Source organism: Bubalus kerabau, chromosome 22 (assembly GCF_029407905.1).
Source record: "Bubalus kerabau isolate K-KA32 ecotype Philippines breed swamp buffalo chromosome 22, PCC_UOA_SB_1v2, whole genome shotgun sequence".
NCBI lineage: Eukaryota > Metazoa > Chordata > Mammalia > Artiodactyla > Bovidae > Bubalus > Bubalus kerabau.
Window position 1 is genome coordinate 49,728,527 of NC_073645.1, and position 14,935 is coordinate 49,743,461.

At 53.5% G+C, this 14,935-nt stretch overlaps 1 protein-coding gene across 4 annotated transcripts in view; it reads left to right on the forward strand.

The window, feature by feature from the left end:
- The window catches only part of PTPRE (protein tyrosine phosphatase receptor type E), a 178,976-nt gene that overhangs the window by 158,876 nt on the left and 5,165 nt on the right, over window positions 1-14,935 (forward strand). For all 4 annotated transcript variants that reach the window (XM_055559921.1, XM_055559923.1, XM_055559922.1 and 1 more), the window contains 10 exons: window positions 560-679; window positions 1,967-2,130; window positions 4,444-4,579; window positions 4,844-4,993; window positions 5,334-5,427; window positions 6,699-6,775; window positions 7,556-7,690; window positions 10,891-11,016; window positions 12,251-12,417; window positions 14,082-14,217. In XM_055559921.1, the coding sequence (XP_055415896.1) occupies window positions 560-679; window positions 1,967-2,130; window positions 4,444-4,579; window positions 4,844-4,993; window positions 5,334-5,427; window positions 6,699-6,775; window positions 7,556-7,690; window positions 10,891-11,016; window positions 12,251-12,417; window positions 14,082-14,217 (1,305 nt within the window). The remainder of the gene's footprint in view (window positions 1-559; window positions 680-1,966; window positions 2,131-4,443; window positions 4,580-4,843; window positions 4,994-5,333; window positions 5,428-6,698; window positions 6,776-7,555; window positions 7,691-10,890; window positions 11,017-12,250; window positions 12,418-14,081; window positions 14,218-14,935) is intronic.

The window sequence follows — 14,935 nt, forward strand, 5'->3', positions numbered from 1 at the left end:
TGGGGGAGGGAAAGCAAAGGAAGACCTCTCTGTGACCACCCACCCATCCAGCTCTACAAATGCCTGCATCAGTCTTATCCCTGGTTGGAGAAAAGTCAGGAGCGTTCAACTGACTACAAGTCCATGACTCTTCCACAGAGGGTGGGTGGGATGCAAATTAAGTTCGCCCTTAGCGCTGGGCAGGAAAAATGACCCACCGAGTCCGATGGGCAGTGTTTGGGGAGCACGTGGTCCTCTGGGGCTTGACAAAGCCCCACCCAGGTGAGGCCGCTTCCACGTGAGCCCCCAGCTCTGTAGAGCAGTTCAGCCTGACAGTCTGGTCAGTACGTGTGGTTAGTAAGGGGATGAGTAACCAAGGCATCAGAGGGGTCTGATTCTGGTCTCAGTCCTGCTGTTAACCAGCACCGATGAGACGGAGACGCACCACCCTGACCTCTGAGGACCGTGTCACTGGAGCTGGCTGTGTGTGAGGCCTTGTGTCTGTGGCCAGGGCGGGGGGCGACGAGGTGATGAAAGGCCCCCCGCAGACCTTCTGTTTCTGTCCACGTGTCCCCCACAGGAGAAGTGCTATCAGTACTGGCCGGACCAGGGCTGCTGGACGTACGGGAACATCCGGGTGTGTGTGGAGGACTGCGTGGTGCTGGTGGACTACACCATCCGGAAGTTCTGCATTCAGTCTGTAAGCATGCGACTTCCTACAGAGGCAGGCTTGCGAGGAGAGGCGCGTGCGTGCTCTACAATAGGGAGCACTTGCCTCACCACACACCCCCCACACCCCCACCCCCAGCAGCTCTCACAAGGGGAGACGAGGCTGGAGGCAGTGCCGGGCAGGGACGCGGGACGGTCCCTTGTGGGCCACAGATCTGAGTCTACAGGCGGCTGACAGGCAGGACCACATGGCCTTGGGTCAGGGCCTCTGGCTCCCAGAGACCACCTGGGTGGAGGAAGTTGAGACAGTTGGAGCATCCTGGGGGTGTAGGAAGGGGTCCCCCACTCAGTTACACAGGGCCGTTTCACACACTGGCATGGAGACGTGAGGTTTTTCTTTTCTTTTTTTTTTACAGTTTCAAAATTTTATCTGAAACATTTCATTATTTTTCAAACTCTTTTCCTGCTAGTCACTCCTCCCCTGAGATGATTTAAGGCAGCCTTCAATAAAGACACCTGTAGGCGAGGCAGATGAAATAAGAGATTTCAGAGATTAAAAAAAAAAATTAGAAAAAAGTGGAAGGTGGTGTTATCAAGAATCAAAGGTAGAGTGATGGGTGTGGTTAGATCACAGAATATGAGCCTGAGCTTCCTAGAAGCCACAGCAAAAGAGGAGAGACGATGAGCTTTATCATATTACTGTCCCTGACCTTGGCCTACCTTCTCCCAGAAACACAAACGTACACACACACACACACACACACACTTCCAAATACACTAAATAACTTTCCATGGCTTGGGATGGAGAACCGAACTCCTCAGTTCTGGGTAAGAAGAGTGGAGAGAGGTTTTGAGGGAATGGTTGGGGTGGGGTGGGGTGTCCCAAGGATAGACCAACCAGATGTTTTCCCAAGCCGCTTTTGAGAGTGAAAGCTTATGCTGTTGGCAGTTACACGGCAACATAAAGTCACGGCAAACTGGGACGCAGTCAGCCTACTGGCCGACGAGTCCGTTAGCCCTGAGGCCGGCTGCAGGGAATTGCCTTGCTGCTGGGGCCTGGCCCAGCCTGGTCCTGGCCCGGGTGACCGCAGACCCTTCTCTGCTGCTCCCGCTGCTATGGGGTCCAGTAAGCATCAGGGTCTCTCACTCCCTGGCGTCCAGCCTTCACTGATGGGCCCCTCTCTGCACAAGTCCCCACGGCTGCTCACGCCTGAACGGCAGAAGGGGACCTCGAGCAAGTGTCCTGGAGCCATGATGCTAGGGGTGGGGAGGGGGCAGGGGCCGTCCCGCCCACTCACATCTCCGCGTGTCCGCACAGCAACTCCCTGATGGCTGCAAAGCACCTCGTCTGGTCTGCCAGCTACACTTCACCAGCTGGCCCGACTTCGGGGTGCCTTTCACCCCCATCGGCATGCTCAAGTTCCTGAAGAAAGTGAGGACGCTCAACCCTGCGCATGCCGGGCCCATCGTGGTCCACTGCAGGTGCGTGTGGGGCGGGGCCAGGCGGCCCCAGGAAGGATACAGCCTCCAGTGGGACAATGACCAGTGGGTGGACATCAGGGTGGGCAGAGGGGCGGCTGGGGTGGCCTGAGAGTACCTCCCAGATACCGGAAGCAGCTCAGAGAATCCCTCAGGGCGAGAGCTGAAGGGATGCTCTCCGTCCGGGGAGGCAGAGCCTTTCATCAGTACCACCTGTCGGGGAACCTTAGTATCAAAAGCAGACAAGTGCCTTGTGACCCGGCACTGCACGCTCCTCTGAGCCACTGGCTTTGCAGAGTCTGGGGCGTGGTCCAGCCCCACCTGGCCCTCTCAAGGGGGCAGCCCCCATTCTTGCTCAGACTTCCTGAAAGCCAGAGTTGGTGTGTCGCTTCCACCGAACACCTGTGTGGCAGATTTAGAGCCCCTGTGCCCCTGGAAGGCAGGTGCCTCTTGTCCCTGGCCGGGCCGTGATACTCGGAATGACCCCACCTGTAACAGCCGGAAACCCCGTGTCCAGTGGAGAGTGACAGCCAGTGAGCAGGACCATCCGTCCTCCAGCAGGGAGGGCAGGGCCACCGGCCTGAGTCCCTGCACAGGGAAACCCCTCGGAGGCGCGGACCCACGGTGGCCCCAACTAGAGGGGACACTGGTCAGCAGCGTGTCCTCAGGGCGGAGAGTTTGAAAGGCCCACGGCAGGCAGGCGCACTCCTGTTTGCGTCAGCTGACAGTCGGCTGGCTGGGCTCCAGACAGCAGGGATGAAGGAGCCGCCTCTGCGTGGGGTCAGGGCTGGCTGCAGGGAGCAGTTCAGCTCTGTTTTGTTCTGATGCCTCCAGATTCCCTGGTGCTAGTGGAACCTCAGCTCCTGGCCCCTCCCCTGCCCACCTCCCCGCTTGCTGTGGTGCTGGGGCAAGCCATTTGCCCTTCATCTTGGTTTCCGCCCTCCGCTGTCTGTGGCCCCTTCCACGCACCTGTTGGGTGGGCTGTCTTGACCTGGCTCTACACCTGACAATCGTCTCCTTCTTTATTTGTAAAGAACTAAGACTCCTGAAGGAACCCCTCATGTCTCGTCCGCTCTCCCCTCCCTGTGATGAGCAGGGAGTCTCCAATGGGGCAGGTCTTCACTGCCTGCCTAGTGCCATTTTGGAGACAAGCTGGAAAGAGTGGTGCCATCCTCCCTGCCAAAAGAGGAACATGGTTGGGTGGGGTGCTTCATTCCTTCAGTTGTGAACCTTCTGTTTAAAAGATGACTTTCTTTTTTTAAAAGAGGCTAATGCTGCAGCGGGTTGGGGTGCTGGGGGCAAGCCCAGTTCAACCTAGTGATCCTGCACCCATGGCTGCTGTGTGCAGTTGTGGTCTGGACCATTAGGGGTTTTTTTCATCCTGTGGATGTTGGCTGAGTTTGTTTTTATACCTGCTGAGTCCTGGGTGTTGGGGAGACACATATGGACAGCCTGCAGTGGTTGGAGGGGATCTAGATGGACAGGTAGGGTGGAGGTGGGAGGATGTGCAGAGACCGCCGTGGACAGACCATTGGGGAGAAAGGAAACCCAGCCCAGGAGTGGCATCGAGCAGCTTCTCGAGGAAGGAGACCTCTCAGTGGAGCTCCTGAGCACCAGCTGGCCCCAGCCAGCCTGGGGTTCAGGGTTGGCGTCCCAGACAGAGCCAGTTGGTGTCCCAATTTATATGACCTTGGCTCTAGGGCCAACAGACCTGGCCTGGAGTCCTTCTTTCTTATGAAGAACCTGGAAAACCACATCAAGTACGACAATAAAAAAAAAAATCCAGTTGCACAAGTAATAATGAGGAGACAGCATTCGGTAATAGAAGAAAAATTACCAGTACAATTCACACAAAGCTTAGACAGCGGCCCTTTTCCATAAGCCTGTTAGCAGTCTCCAGTCCACCTGCAATTGAGGGACCTGCAGGAGACGCGGGTTCGATCCCTGGGTTGGGAAGATCCCCTGGAAGAGGAAAGAGGAAATGGCAACCCTCTCCAGGATTTCTGCCTGGAGAATCCCATGGACAGAGGAGCTTGGTGGGCTACAGTCTCTAGGGTCTCAGAGTCAGACAGGACCTCAGTGACAGCTCGCTGGCCCTTGAAGGAAATTTGAGATCTTGTCCCTGAGATTTGGTGCCCTCCGGTGGCCTTACCTGGATTTGTCTTTATTAACGGAGGGAGGTTTGTGTGCCGTGAAGAGGTTCGTCTTCATTGAAGGCGGCGTGTCCTCCGGTCCGGACTGCAGGCATGTTCCGAGGTCCCGTCATCGCAGTGGGGACAGGGGACTCACGATGTGGCCTCTTTCTCTCTCCCCAAGTGCGGGCGTGGGCCGGACGGGCACCTTCATAGTGATCGACGCCATGATGGACATGATGCATGCAGAGCAGAAGGTGGATGTCTTTGACTTCGTGTCCAGAATCCGCAATCAGCGGCCTCAGATGGTTCAGACAGACGTGAGTCATGCCCTCCTCTGGCCCAGCCACCTGTGCTGGTGTGAGCTTGGCTCAGCAAACCCTGACGCCCCGGGACATGAGTCAGGTGCATGCAGAGTGGTGCCTGACCAGGACCATGTCACCCCGGCCCTCGGCAAGGCCGCAGATGGTCACTACAGACAGCCCTTAATCTGATGTTCCCCCCAACCCCTTACCCTTTGCACAAAGAGAAGGGTCCCCCTACTCCAGGGGCCCCCCTTGGAGTCCGTCTGGGTCTCCCCGCAGATGCAGTACACGTTCATCTACCAAGCCTTACTGGAGTACTACCTCTACGGGGACACCGAGCTGGACGTGTCCTCCCTGGAGAAGCACCTTCAGGCGCTGCACGGCCCCACCGCCCACTTCGACAAGATCGGGCTGGAGGAGGAGTTCAGGGTAAGCACCAACCTGCTCTCAAGGAGGACCAGCTCCATTCACACAAAGCTGCTTACAGCTGCTTCCTCCCTTAGGAATCCCTGGAAAAGCAAGGGGGTCCGTCCTGCCCGTGACTTTCAAGGGAAGAACAACGGGGACTTTCAGAGCTCTGCAGCCATGTTGCGGGTGGGGGGAATATCGTACATCACATTTTATTTCCGAAGACTCGGGCCATGTCCAGAGATGGAGACAGGCGTTTCCTCTGAGCGGGTGTCCTTGATGGCAGTGGGGTTAGAAGGCTGAGCAGTCTCTTGGGAATGTCAGGGTTTTAACTGCGTGGCTGTGTCTCTCTTGGCTGCAGAAACTGACAAACGTCCGCATCATGAAGGAGAACATGAGGACAGGCAACCTGCCCGCAAACATGAAGAAGGCCAGGGTCATCCAGATCATTCCATGTAAGGGGCCTCCCGTGGAGGGTAGGCCCTCGCGGCAGGCGCTGTCGGGCGGGTATCCTGGGGCTTCAGTCGCTGGAAGGTTGTTGACCACCCGCTCCTGTAAACCAGGGATCTGGAGCGGGGTGTCCTCGGGGAGCTCTGTCAAGTGTGGGGAAGAGAATGCCCACCTGTGAAGACATGAGTGACCTAGGCTGTCCCACGGGTGTCAGGCAGGCATCTTGTGACCTGGACTTGGAGGCAGGACAGGGAGGGGGACTTCCTGGAAATGGAAAGATGAGCTTCGGGCCTGACGTGGTGCCTCCTGATTCTACGAGATGCCATCCTGTCTTCCCCCAAGCCTGGGTGGAGGCACAACACCCCCCTGTACACAGAGTGGGGTCCTGGCCCACGCTGTGCAGCCGGACCCGAAGGGAACTCAGCTGAGACCTTCCAGGGAGAGGCCTTGGGGTTGGCACACCGTGGGCAAGGGAGGCATCGGGCGCTGGGCGGCCTGAGGTCTAGGGGGACGGAAAGCCTACAGGCCTGGTAGGAGCAGAGGCATCGGAGGAACCCCAGGGGGAGAGAGGAGGCGGAAGGGCTCACCCAGACCTCCCCTCCACATCCCCTCCTGGCCTCCAGCTCCTGCAGCAGCAGGCCCTCACGTGGACCTGCCCAGGCCGGCAGTGCGTGGGGCTGGGCAAGCCCTCTCCAGCCTCAGACCCCGGGGGCTCTATGGCTGTGATGCCTCTGGCAGGCTACGCCAAGTTGCCTGGCCGGCCACACTCCTTTGACACCTTAAGTTTACTTTAATGCTTACATTTTGGTATGAATGACCTCAATTTAGGGCTTCCCTGGGAACTCAGCTGGTAAAGAATCTTCCTGCCATGCAGGAGACCCAGGTTTGATTCCTTGATCGGGAGGATCCCCTGGAGAAGGGATAGGCTACCTGCTCCAGTATTCTTGCCTGGAGAATCCCCAAGGACGCTGGAGCCTGGCGGCCTACAGTCCACGGGGTTCCAATGAGTCAGACACAACTGAGCGATTAAGCACAGCCCAGCACCTCAATTTATGACTGATGAAGACAATGAGTCAGTTATTTGAGAACTTTGCTCACAAAACACAGCTTCCCCCGGCCACTTGAAGGAACCTAGTTTAGGAAGGAAACTTTCCAAGGGGTTGATTGTATTTAGTGATTTTATCCATAAGTTTTGTCTCAGAAGCTCCTAACAGCGAGTTCAAGTTTGCCAGGCAGGATGGGGTCGCTTCTGACCCAGGGGATGCACTCTTTACAGACGACTTCAACCGCGTGATTCTCTCCATGAAGAGGGGCCAGGAGTATACGGACTACATCAATGCGTCCTTTATAGACGTAAGTGCCGGGCCCCCGCCGAGCCTGCGTGCCTGGCGGGACGACAGCTCCCTTCCCCTGTGATCACAGTCTCTTCAGCTACTTGCTTTCACAATCGGAAAGGGTGGACACGCCCCCAGAAAGCCAAACCAGTTCATTAGCAAACACTTGCTGAAAAAAAAAAAATGAATAAGGAACTTTGAAGTAGAGGATGTACGTGCACTTTTAAATAATTGGCTGCTTTTCCATTCTGCCTTTAATACGTCGTAGCTTCCCTTTTGCTCAGCTCTTACACTCCAGCCCTGTGTCCCTGCTCACACGCGCTTTCTGCCCTGTGACCACAGTTCAGTTCAGGCCCCATCACAGCCTGCCTTGTGCACAGCGGAGCTGAATGGGTGGAGACAGCATTGCAGTCAAGTCTGCGCACGGATTCTGGTTTACAGACGAGACAACGCTGTGCTGGAGGGGGGTCACGCGGGCCCCAAGCTAGGACCGGGGAATTAACTCACTTCCTCTAACTCCGCACCCTCTCTGCCCTGCCTTGATGCTAAGTTAGCTGTGACATGTACAGATGCATTAATAGAATCGAAGCCAGTCCAAGCAAGGGTCCTGTTACATCCATACAGAGGTGAAGGGGCCCCTTGATCTGTTTTCTGGGCGCGTGCCATCTAGGTCTCGGCTCAGGCCCCGGAAGCCTGAATGCAGTCCCTCCTGCAGCCCTGGGCTGTCCTAAAGCCACGTGTCCCAGTGTGGGAGAGCGGTGGCAGGAAGCCGGACTTGAACCTGTGCTCCCATTTGAAGGGCTACCGGCAGAAGGACTACTTCATCGCCACGCAGGGGCCCCTGGCGCACACGGTGCAGGACTTCTGGAGGATGGTCTGGGAGTGCAAGTGCCACGCGATCGTGATGCTGACCGAGGTGCAGGAGAGAGAGCAGGTCAGCCCGCCCCGCCCCAGCCGCCTCTGGGTCTGCTCACACCCACCAGGTGCAGCCCCCTGGGAACGCCTCACCTGCCATCTGCTGTGAGGCCACGCCACGACTACTGAGGAGGGAGAGAGGCTGCAAATGAAAAAGGTTTTATTTCAACTCCTCCCCCCGCCAGCTCCAGTTCATTGTAACTACCCACTGGCTGTTGTTCTTAGCCTATATTTCATTTAAAGTGAAGTCGCTCAGTCGTGTCCGACTCTTTGTGACCCCATGGCCTGTAGCCTACCAGGTTCCTCCATCCATGGGATTTTCCAGGCAAGAGTACTGGAGTGGGCTACCATTTCCTTCTCCAGGGGATCTTCCTGACCCAGGGATAGAACCCTGGTCTCCCGCATTGTAGGCAGATGCTTTACCGTCTGAGCCACCTTTAACCTGCCTTGAATTTCTGGCATTTTGTGTTTGCCACAAATACATATTTGATCACAACCTGTTGAAGGAAAAGACCTTTACTCACTTTTCTTGGGACAAAAAGACAGAGGTATTGAAATGTGTGCCTAATTAATATAGTCCTGGTAGAAGTGGATGGGTTAAATATTTCTTTTCTCCCAGAGATCCATCCAGAGGCACATAGTCTTCTTGTTTTTATTTAATAGCATCATAAACACTTTTGAGCCCATCATCCAATTGAGAAACCAAACTTTTGCTGATAACATATACTTACCTAGGTGTTCTCCCAAGAGGTATCCACTACCCTGAATTTGTGGGGTTTTACTTCTTTGCTTTTTTAAAAACAGTTTTATTGGGATATAATACACATATCATGCAATTCCTCTTTCTAAAAGGTATGGTTCAGTGGTTTTTAGTATATTCACAGAGTTGTACAACATCACTAATTCCAGATCATTTTCATCACCTGAAAAGAAACCCCATACCCATGAATGATCACTACCTACTCCCTCCTCACAATCCCTGCAACCACAGATTAGTTACTTTCTGACTATGAATTTGCCTCATCTGGACATTTCATATAAATGGAATCATGCCACCTATTTTTCATGATTGAGCACTTTCACTTAGCATGTTTATAAGGCTCATTCATGAATCAGTTCCTCACTCTTTTTTTTAAATAGTATGGCCCTAAATTTTGTGTATTCATTCACTAGTGTTTGGACATTTGGGTTGTTTCACTCTGGGCTGTTACGAATACTGTTTTGAACATTCATGGACAAGTTTTTACGTGGACACATAGTTTTATTTCTCTTAGGTAGATGCCTGGGGCTGGAACTGCTGGGGCCTGTCATAACTTTATTGCAAACTCATATCACTTAACTGTGCAAGCAGCGGCCCCACCAGTAATGTACAAGTGTCCCAGTTTCTCCCCCTCCTCATCAACACTTATAATTACCTTTTTAATTAAGCCCTCCTAGTGGGTGTTTCCTTAGCTTTTTAAGAAATCTTTTTTTATCGAGTAAATATATTCCTAAAGGAGCTACTGTTTAATTTTGTCTGCTTTTCAACTTCATATAAGAGGGCACCACTAAGGTGTACAACGGGGCTTCCCTGGTGGCTCAGCTGGTAAAGAATCCACCTGCAAGGCAGGAGACAAGGGTTCAATCCCTGGGTTGGGAAGATCCCCTGGAGAAGGGAGGGCTACCCACTCCAATATTCCGGCCTGGAGAATTCTACAGACTGTACAGTCCATGGGGTCACAAGGAGTCAGACACAACTGAGTGACTTTCACACAAGGTATACGGTCTTCCGAGACTTGACTTTTCCACTCCAAGTTATGCTTTCGATATTTTGCTGTGTTGCTGCCTGTAACTGTGGGTCATTCATCATTATTTCCTGATGCTCCATGACACAAACTGTACATCCTGCATCCACTGACTTGCCCCTCCTTCTGTCACGGGCATTTGGGTTGGTTTCATTTTGTTGTTTTACAAACGGTGCTGTGGGTCCTTTCTCGTATGTGTCCCATGACGCGTGCGGAATTGTACGGTTCAGAGACAAAAACGCCACATTGGAGAGTGTGTGAACGTTGGAGTTGGCAGGGCAGTTCCTAACGACTTTCCAAAATAGTTATGGTTTTCAAAGCAGACCCTGGATGAACGTCATTCATCTACATGCCTAGGATGGCCTGGCAGCCTCATTTTTGTTAATAGGTATAAATATCCTCTCTGCGGCCTTGATTTGCATCTCTCTGATCCCTCTGAGGTCAGGCATGACTGCATGTTCATGCCTTTCACTCATTTTTCTTATGGGTTGTTTGCACTTTTCTTATCGGTTTAGAGGATTTCTTTATATATTCTTGGCACTGATTCCTTGTTGCTTTTATGTATTGCAAGTATCTCATCTCAGTTGATGGCCTGTCTTTTTACTCTCTCAATGTCTGTTGGAGTTCCCCAAGTGGTTCGGTGGTAAAGAATCCGCCTGCCAATGCAGAAGATGCTGGTTTGATCCCTGGGTGGGGAAGATTCCCCTGGAGGAGGAAATGGCAACCCACTCCAGTATTCTTGCCTGGAAAATCCTATGGACACAGGAGCCTGGTGGGCTACAGTCCATGGGGTCGCAAAAGAGTCAGATACAACTTAGCGACTTAATACAAACAAAATGTTTATTGATGACATAGGGTTAATTTTAACATAATCTGATGTTGAGATCTTCTTTGTCATGGTTGGTTAGCTCTTTGGGGTTCTTGTTTGGTAAACCTGTACCCTAAAATGAAAAGATATTTTTTCTAAGGTGTTCACAGTTTTATTTTTGACTTCAAGTCTTACCCTGTCTTGGTTTGTCTTTATTAAACTTCAAGTCTGCCATATACAGTCGTGCAGGTTGCACACTGCCCAACTCCAGGAGGGGCTGGGGCATTCATATCAGCCCAGGCAGCTGAGCCAGGCAGGTGAGTTAGGGCTCCAGCTCGCTTTTCCGTACAGAGAGCAGACTCTCCAGTTCCAGTTACTGGCTGGCCCCTCCTCTGTGTCCTGTTCAGTGTCTGTTCTGCAGACATACACGTGTCTGTTCCTGGACTGTCTGCTTTGTTCCCTTGGTCAGCAGGCACTGGTAGCATTCATATATATGTTCATGAGTTATTTTCCTGTTCAGATGAAATACATTAAATAGTTTCACAGCATGCCTGCATCCTATTGTTAAAACTGCTGGCAGCAAATTCTTTATTACGAGACTCAAAACATTTTTATTTTATCCCCCAGGATAAATGCTACCAGTATTGGCCAACAGAGGGCTCAGTGACTCACGGAGAAATAACTATCGAAATAAAGAGCGATACCCTTTCTGAAGCCATCAGCATACGAGACTTCCTGGTCACCTTCAATCAGGTATCGTTGCCAGAAACCTTTAGTCTCTTGTGGACAGAACACCCTGCAGCCATCGTGTGGGCTCTGTCTTTGTGCCAGAATGTCCTGTCCCTCAGACTTTTCCAGATCCCCACGTTCGTGTCAGTGGTCAGTATGGGCAGTCGGCAGCCGTGTTACCAAGTGGCTGATCTCCCGTAAGATTTCACTTCCATGATCGTCCCCCAGCTCCTTGCTGGAGCCCAGGGATGGTGGGGCCAGGTACCTGACTCCACGAGGCGTCCTACCCTGCCCAGTCCCTGGGAGAAACAACCGTGGGTCAGAGAGCAGGAGGAATGAATGGGTGACGCCTCAGAGACCTCCCAGGCTTCTCTGCCAGACCCCTTCTCAGAGCCTCCCAGCACCCCTCCACCAGCCAGGTCTTGGGAACTCTCCCTATGTGTCAACCATGGGTAAAATGACCTACCTATGGGATCTGATTCCAAGCTCAAGACAGTCAGTACAGAGAAACCCAGCTTTGCCCAAAGACTTGGTTTCCTCCACATGGATCGCAGAAAGACCCAGGGCCCCTAGACTCTGAAACTCCTCATCCCCAGCCTTGAAGAGACATGGTAGGTCCTGAAAGTCAAAGTCACCCAGTCATGTCCAACTCTTTGCAACCCCATGGACTATACATTCTGTGGAATTCTCCAGGCCAGAATACTGGAGTGGGTAGCCTATGCCCTTCTCCAGGGGATCTTCCCAATCCAGGGGTCGAACCCAGGTTTCTCACATTGCAGGCGGATTCTTTATCAGCTGAACCACAAAGGAAATCCAAGAATACTGGAGTGGGTAGCGATCCTTTCTCCAGGGAATCTTCCCAACCCAGGAATCGAATTAGGGTCTCCTGCATTGCAGGCAGATTCTTAACTGAGCTATCAGGGAAGTGGGTCCTGGCTTCTTACAAAACACGGATGATTCTTGTCATCTCAAGCAAAACTGCCCAGGATCCCATAATGGTCTGGCAGGCCCTGGGGGCTCCAGGGAGCATCCTTTGACTGTTGTGACCCCCACCCAGAAGGAAGCACAGCTGGCCTTCTGCTTTAGGGTGACCACAGCCTACGAGCAGCCAGCATCTGGGAGGCCAGCCAGATGAGAACTCCGCGGGCTGCTCGCGATTGTGGCCTGAATCCCCCGCACCCCACCGCCCAGGTGGGGTTGGGAGGACGGCCAGGTGACTGTGACTGCTCAGCCCTGAGACGCTCTTCCCACCCTGCAGCCCTTGGCCCGGCCGGAGGAGCAGACGCGGATGGTGCGGCAGTTCCACTTTCACGGCTGGCCCGAGATTGGGATCCCGGCCGAGGGCAAAGGCATGATCGACCTCATCGCGGCCGTGCAGAAGCAGCAGCAGCAGACCGGCAACCACCCAATCACCGTGCATTGCAGGCAAGTGGGCCCTGGGGCGCCCCCCTCCTGGTGGGCCGGACGCGGACCACACCCAGTCCACTGCTCCCCTCAGCACCATTTCCCTGGACTGTCTTCTTCACCTTCCCCTGCTCCCAGACTTAACACAAATGCATAAATATCATCCTAGACTTGCAGAAGCATTTGGTGAGAAGGAGTCAGGAAGCGATTCAGACACATTTCTTTGTGCTTTTTAAGTCATCAAAAAAAAAAAAAAAAGACACATTTCCTAGCATAGCTCAGACAAACCCTGAACTTGAATTATCTTTGTTTTGAAAGACTAGCAGGGCTCTGGCTGGCATGCCCACCCAGCACAGCAGGAAGCTTTTCTTGAACTACTCAGGGATGTCCAGGCCGGGGTCCATAACAGAGGGTCCGCAGCCCCAGCCCATCCTGACACCACTCAGCCTGGCTCCCAAGCCCCACACCCCCGACCGTGAGCAGAGGGACCCACGGGGGGGCACCTGGACACAGCAGGACACCTCCCCAGCAAGAACCTTGATAAACAGCTTTATGAGGCAGAGGGTGAATCCTATGGAGACATGCCAGCTCTCCTTCCTTCTGGGCCAGGCCTCCCTGCTGGCAGGGACCTTGACCACCCTTGCAAAACTCTTCCTGTGGGAGCTTGGGGTGTCTGATCTTGGGGTGGGGTCTGATTTGCTTCTAAGACTGCACCTCTGTGCCTCTGTCTACATGTGGCTCCCATTTTTCTGACTGCCATTCGCCCCCACCCGCTTACCCCTCGTGTCAACAAAGCCCAGCTTAACCTGGAGGATTGGTCGGGCCGCTTTCCTGACCTTGGGCCCAGAGATGCGCCCTTCGGGCACGGCCAGCAGGGGGTGCACACACCTAGGTTTTCAGTCCCTGGTGCCTTCCTAGATGTCCTTTAGAATAAATGAGAACTGAGTTCCTTCTTGTTCCGCCTCCGCAAACCCAGACTGAACGTTGTGGGTGTCGGGCACCAGGGATGCCAACAAAGGTGAGCGAAACCCACAGTCGGGATTTGGGGCCCCCATGGGAACTCTGCATCCACTGAGGGCTCCGTGGAAGGGGCCAGCCAGGCCTGCCTCTGTTAGGCCTGCTCTCTCTCCCAAGAGGGTCTGCTTCCGCAGGGTTTATCCAAATGATCCTTCTAAGTAGAGGAGATGCAGACCCTCACTGTCGGGAAGGGTCAGTTATCTGACTCTTCCTGCCGGGGCTGTCCTTTGTCCAAGCAACCCTTCCATCCACCTGCATGCCTCCCATCTCGGACCATGGTCCCTGCACACACGGGGAGTCTGGGCCAGGATTGCAGCTCCCTACACCTGAACCGGGAGGGGTTTCACTCCTAAGAAGTTTCCAGGTGATGGAGCTGCTGCCAGTCCAGGGGCCATTCTCTGAGAGTCCCCCCACAAAGAGGAAGGGAAATGGGTCCACCAGCTTGAAAACTCGTCACTGGTTCTGATCTGACTCATGTTACATTTAGGCACGTTCTTGAGGACTTCTGTGTTTGCTGACTATCAGTCCAGAGCCAAGCTACATATAAAATTGTCATTAAAGAGCCAAGCTCCGGTCATTCAGCGCTGGCGTGCAGGGCCTGGTGGAGGCTGTGAATTTCTCATGCCCGCGGGCGAGTTTCGGTGTCTTACTCCGTGTTCTCTCTGCAGTGCTGGAGCTGGGCGGACGGGGACTTTCATAGCACTCAGCAACATTCTGGAACGGGTCAAGGCTGAGGGGCTTTTAGACGTATTCCAAGCTGTGAAGAGTTTACGACTTCAGAGGCCACACATGGTGCAGACCCTGGTAAGAAACGGCTTCCAGAGGAGTTGAGAATTGTCTCATGTTGCATTTGATGTATGTTGCACTGAAGGAGTTCAAGTCCACCAGGAAGGAAGGAGGGAGGTTACGTTTCTAGGACAGAGAGCTGAAAGTCCCAGACAGCATACAGTCAAGCTTCACAGACTCCCTTCCTCCCTTGCATTGGGGTGGGGTCTGTCCCCTGGGCAGACATGTGAGGAGGGGCATAGCCCTGGCTTTGGATGATAAGACCTATTGGACAGAGGCCCAGCTGCGCGTCAGCAAACTGTTCCTGCAGATTCCAGTCTACGCTTAACAGACGTAGATGTTCACAAGCGGCGGTGACATTTACAGTCCTGATTCTTGCCATCTTCTGCCTTCCACAGGCCACGTGGACTCTTGTCCTTGGCTGGGTCTCACTCAGCCTCCAGACACCACCCAGGGGACTTAAGGAATCCATGCAGAGTGCAGTTGCCCATAGGTTTTCCTTCATCCCGTGGTGAAAACCCACCTTTTCTGGTTTTCAGAAGAGATGCCTCCCTACCAAATTCAGTGATTGTCCTGCAACAGCAAGTTCAGTTTTCAAGACTATTATAACCCGTTGCTTTTCCCAAGAAAAGTGAAAGTGTTTATCATGTCCGAATCTTTGAGACCCCCCACCATGGACTGTAGCCCACCAGGCTCTTCTGTCCATGGGATCCTCCAGGCAAGAACACTGGGGCAG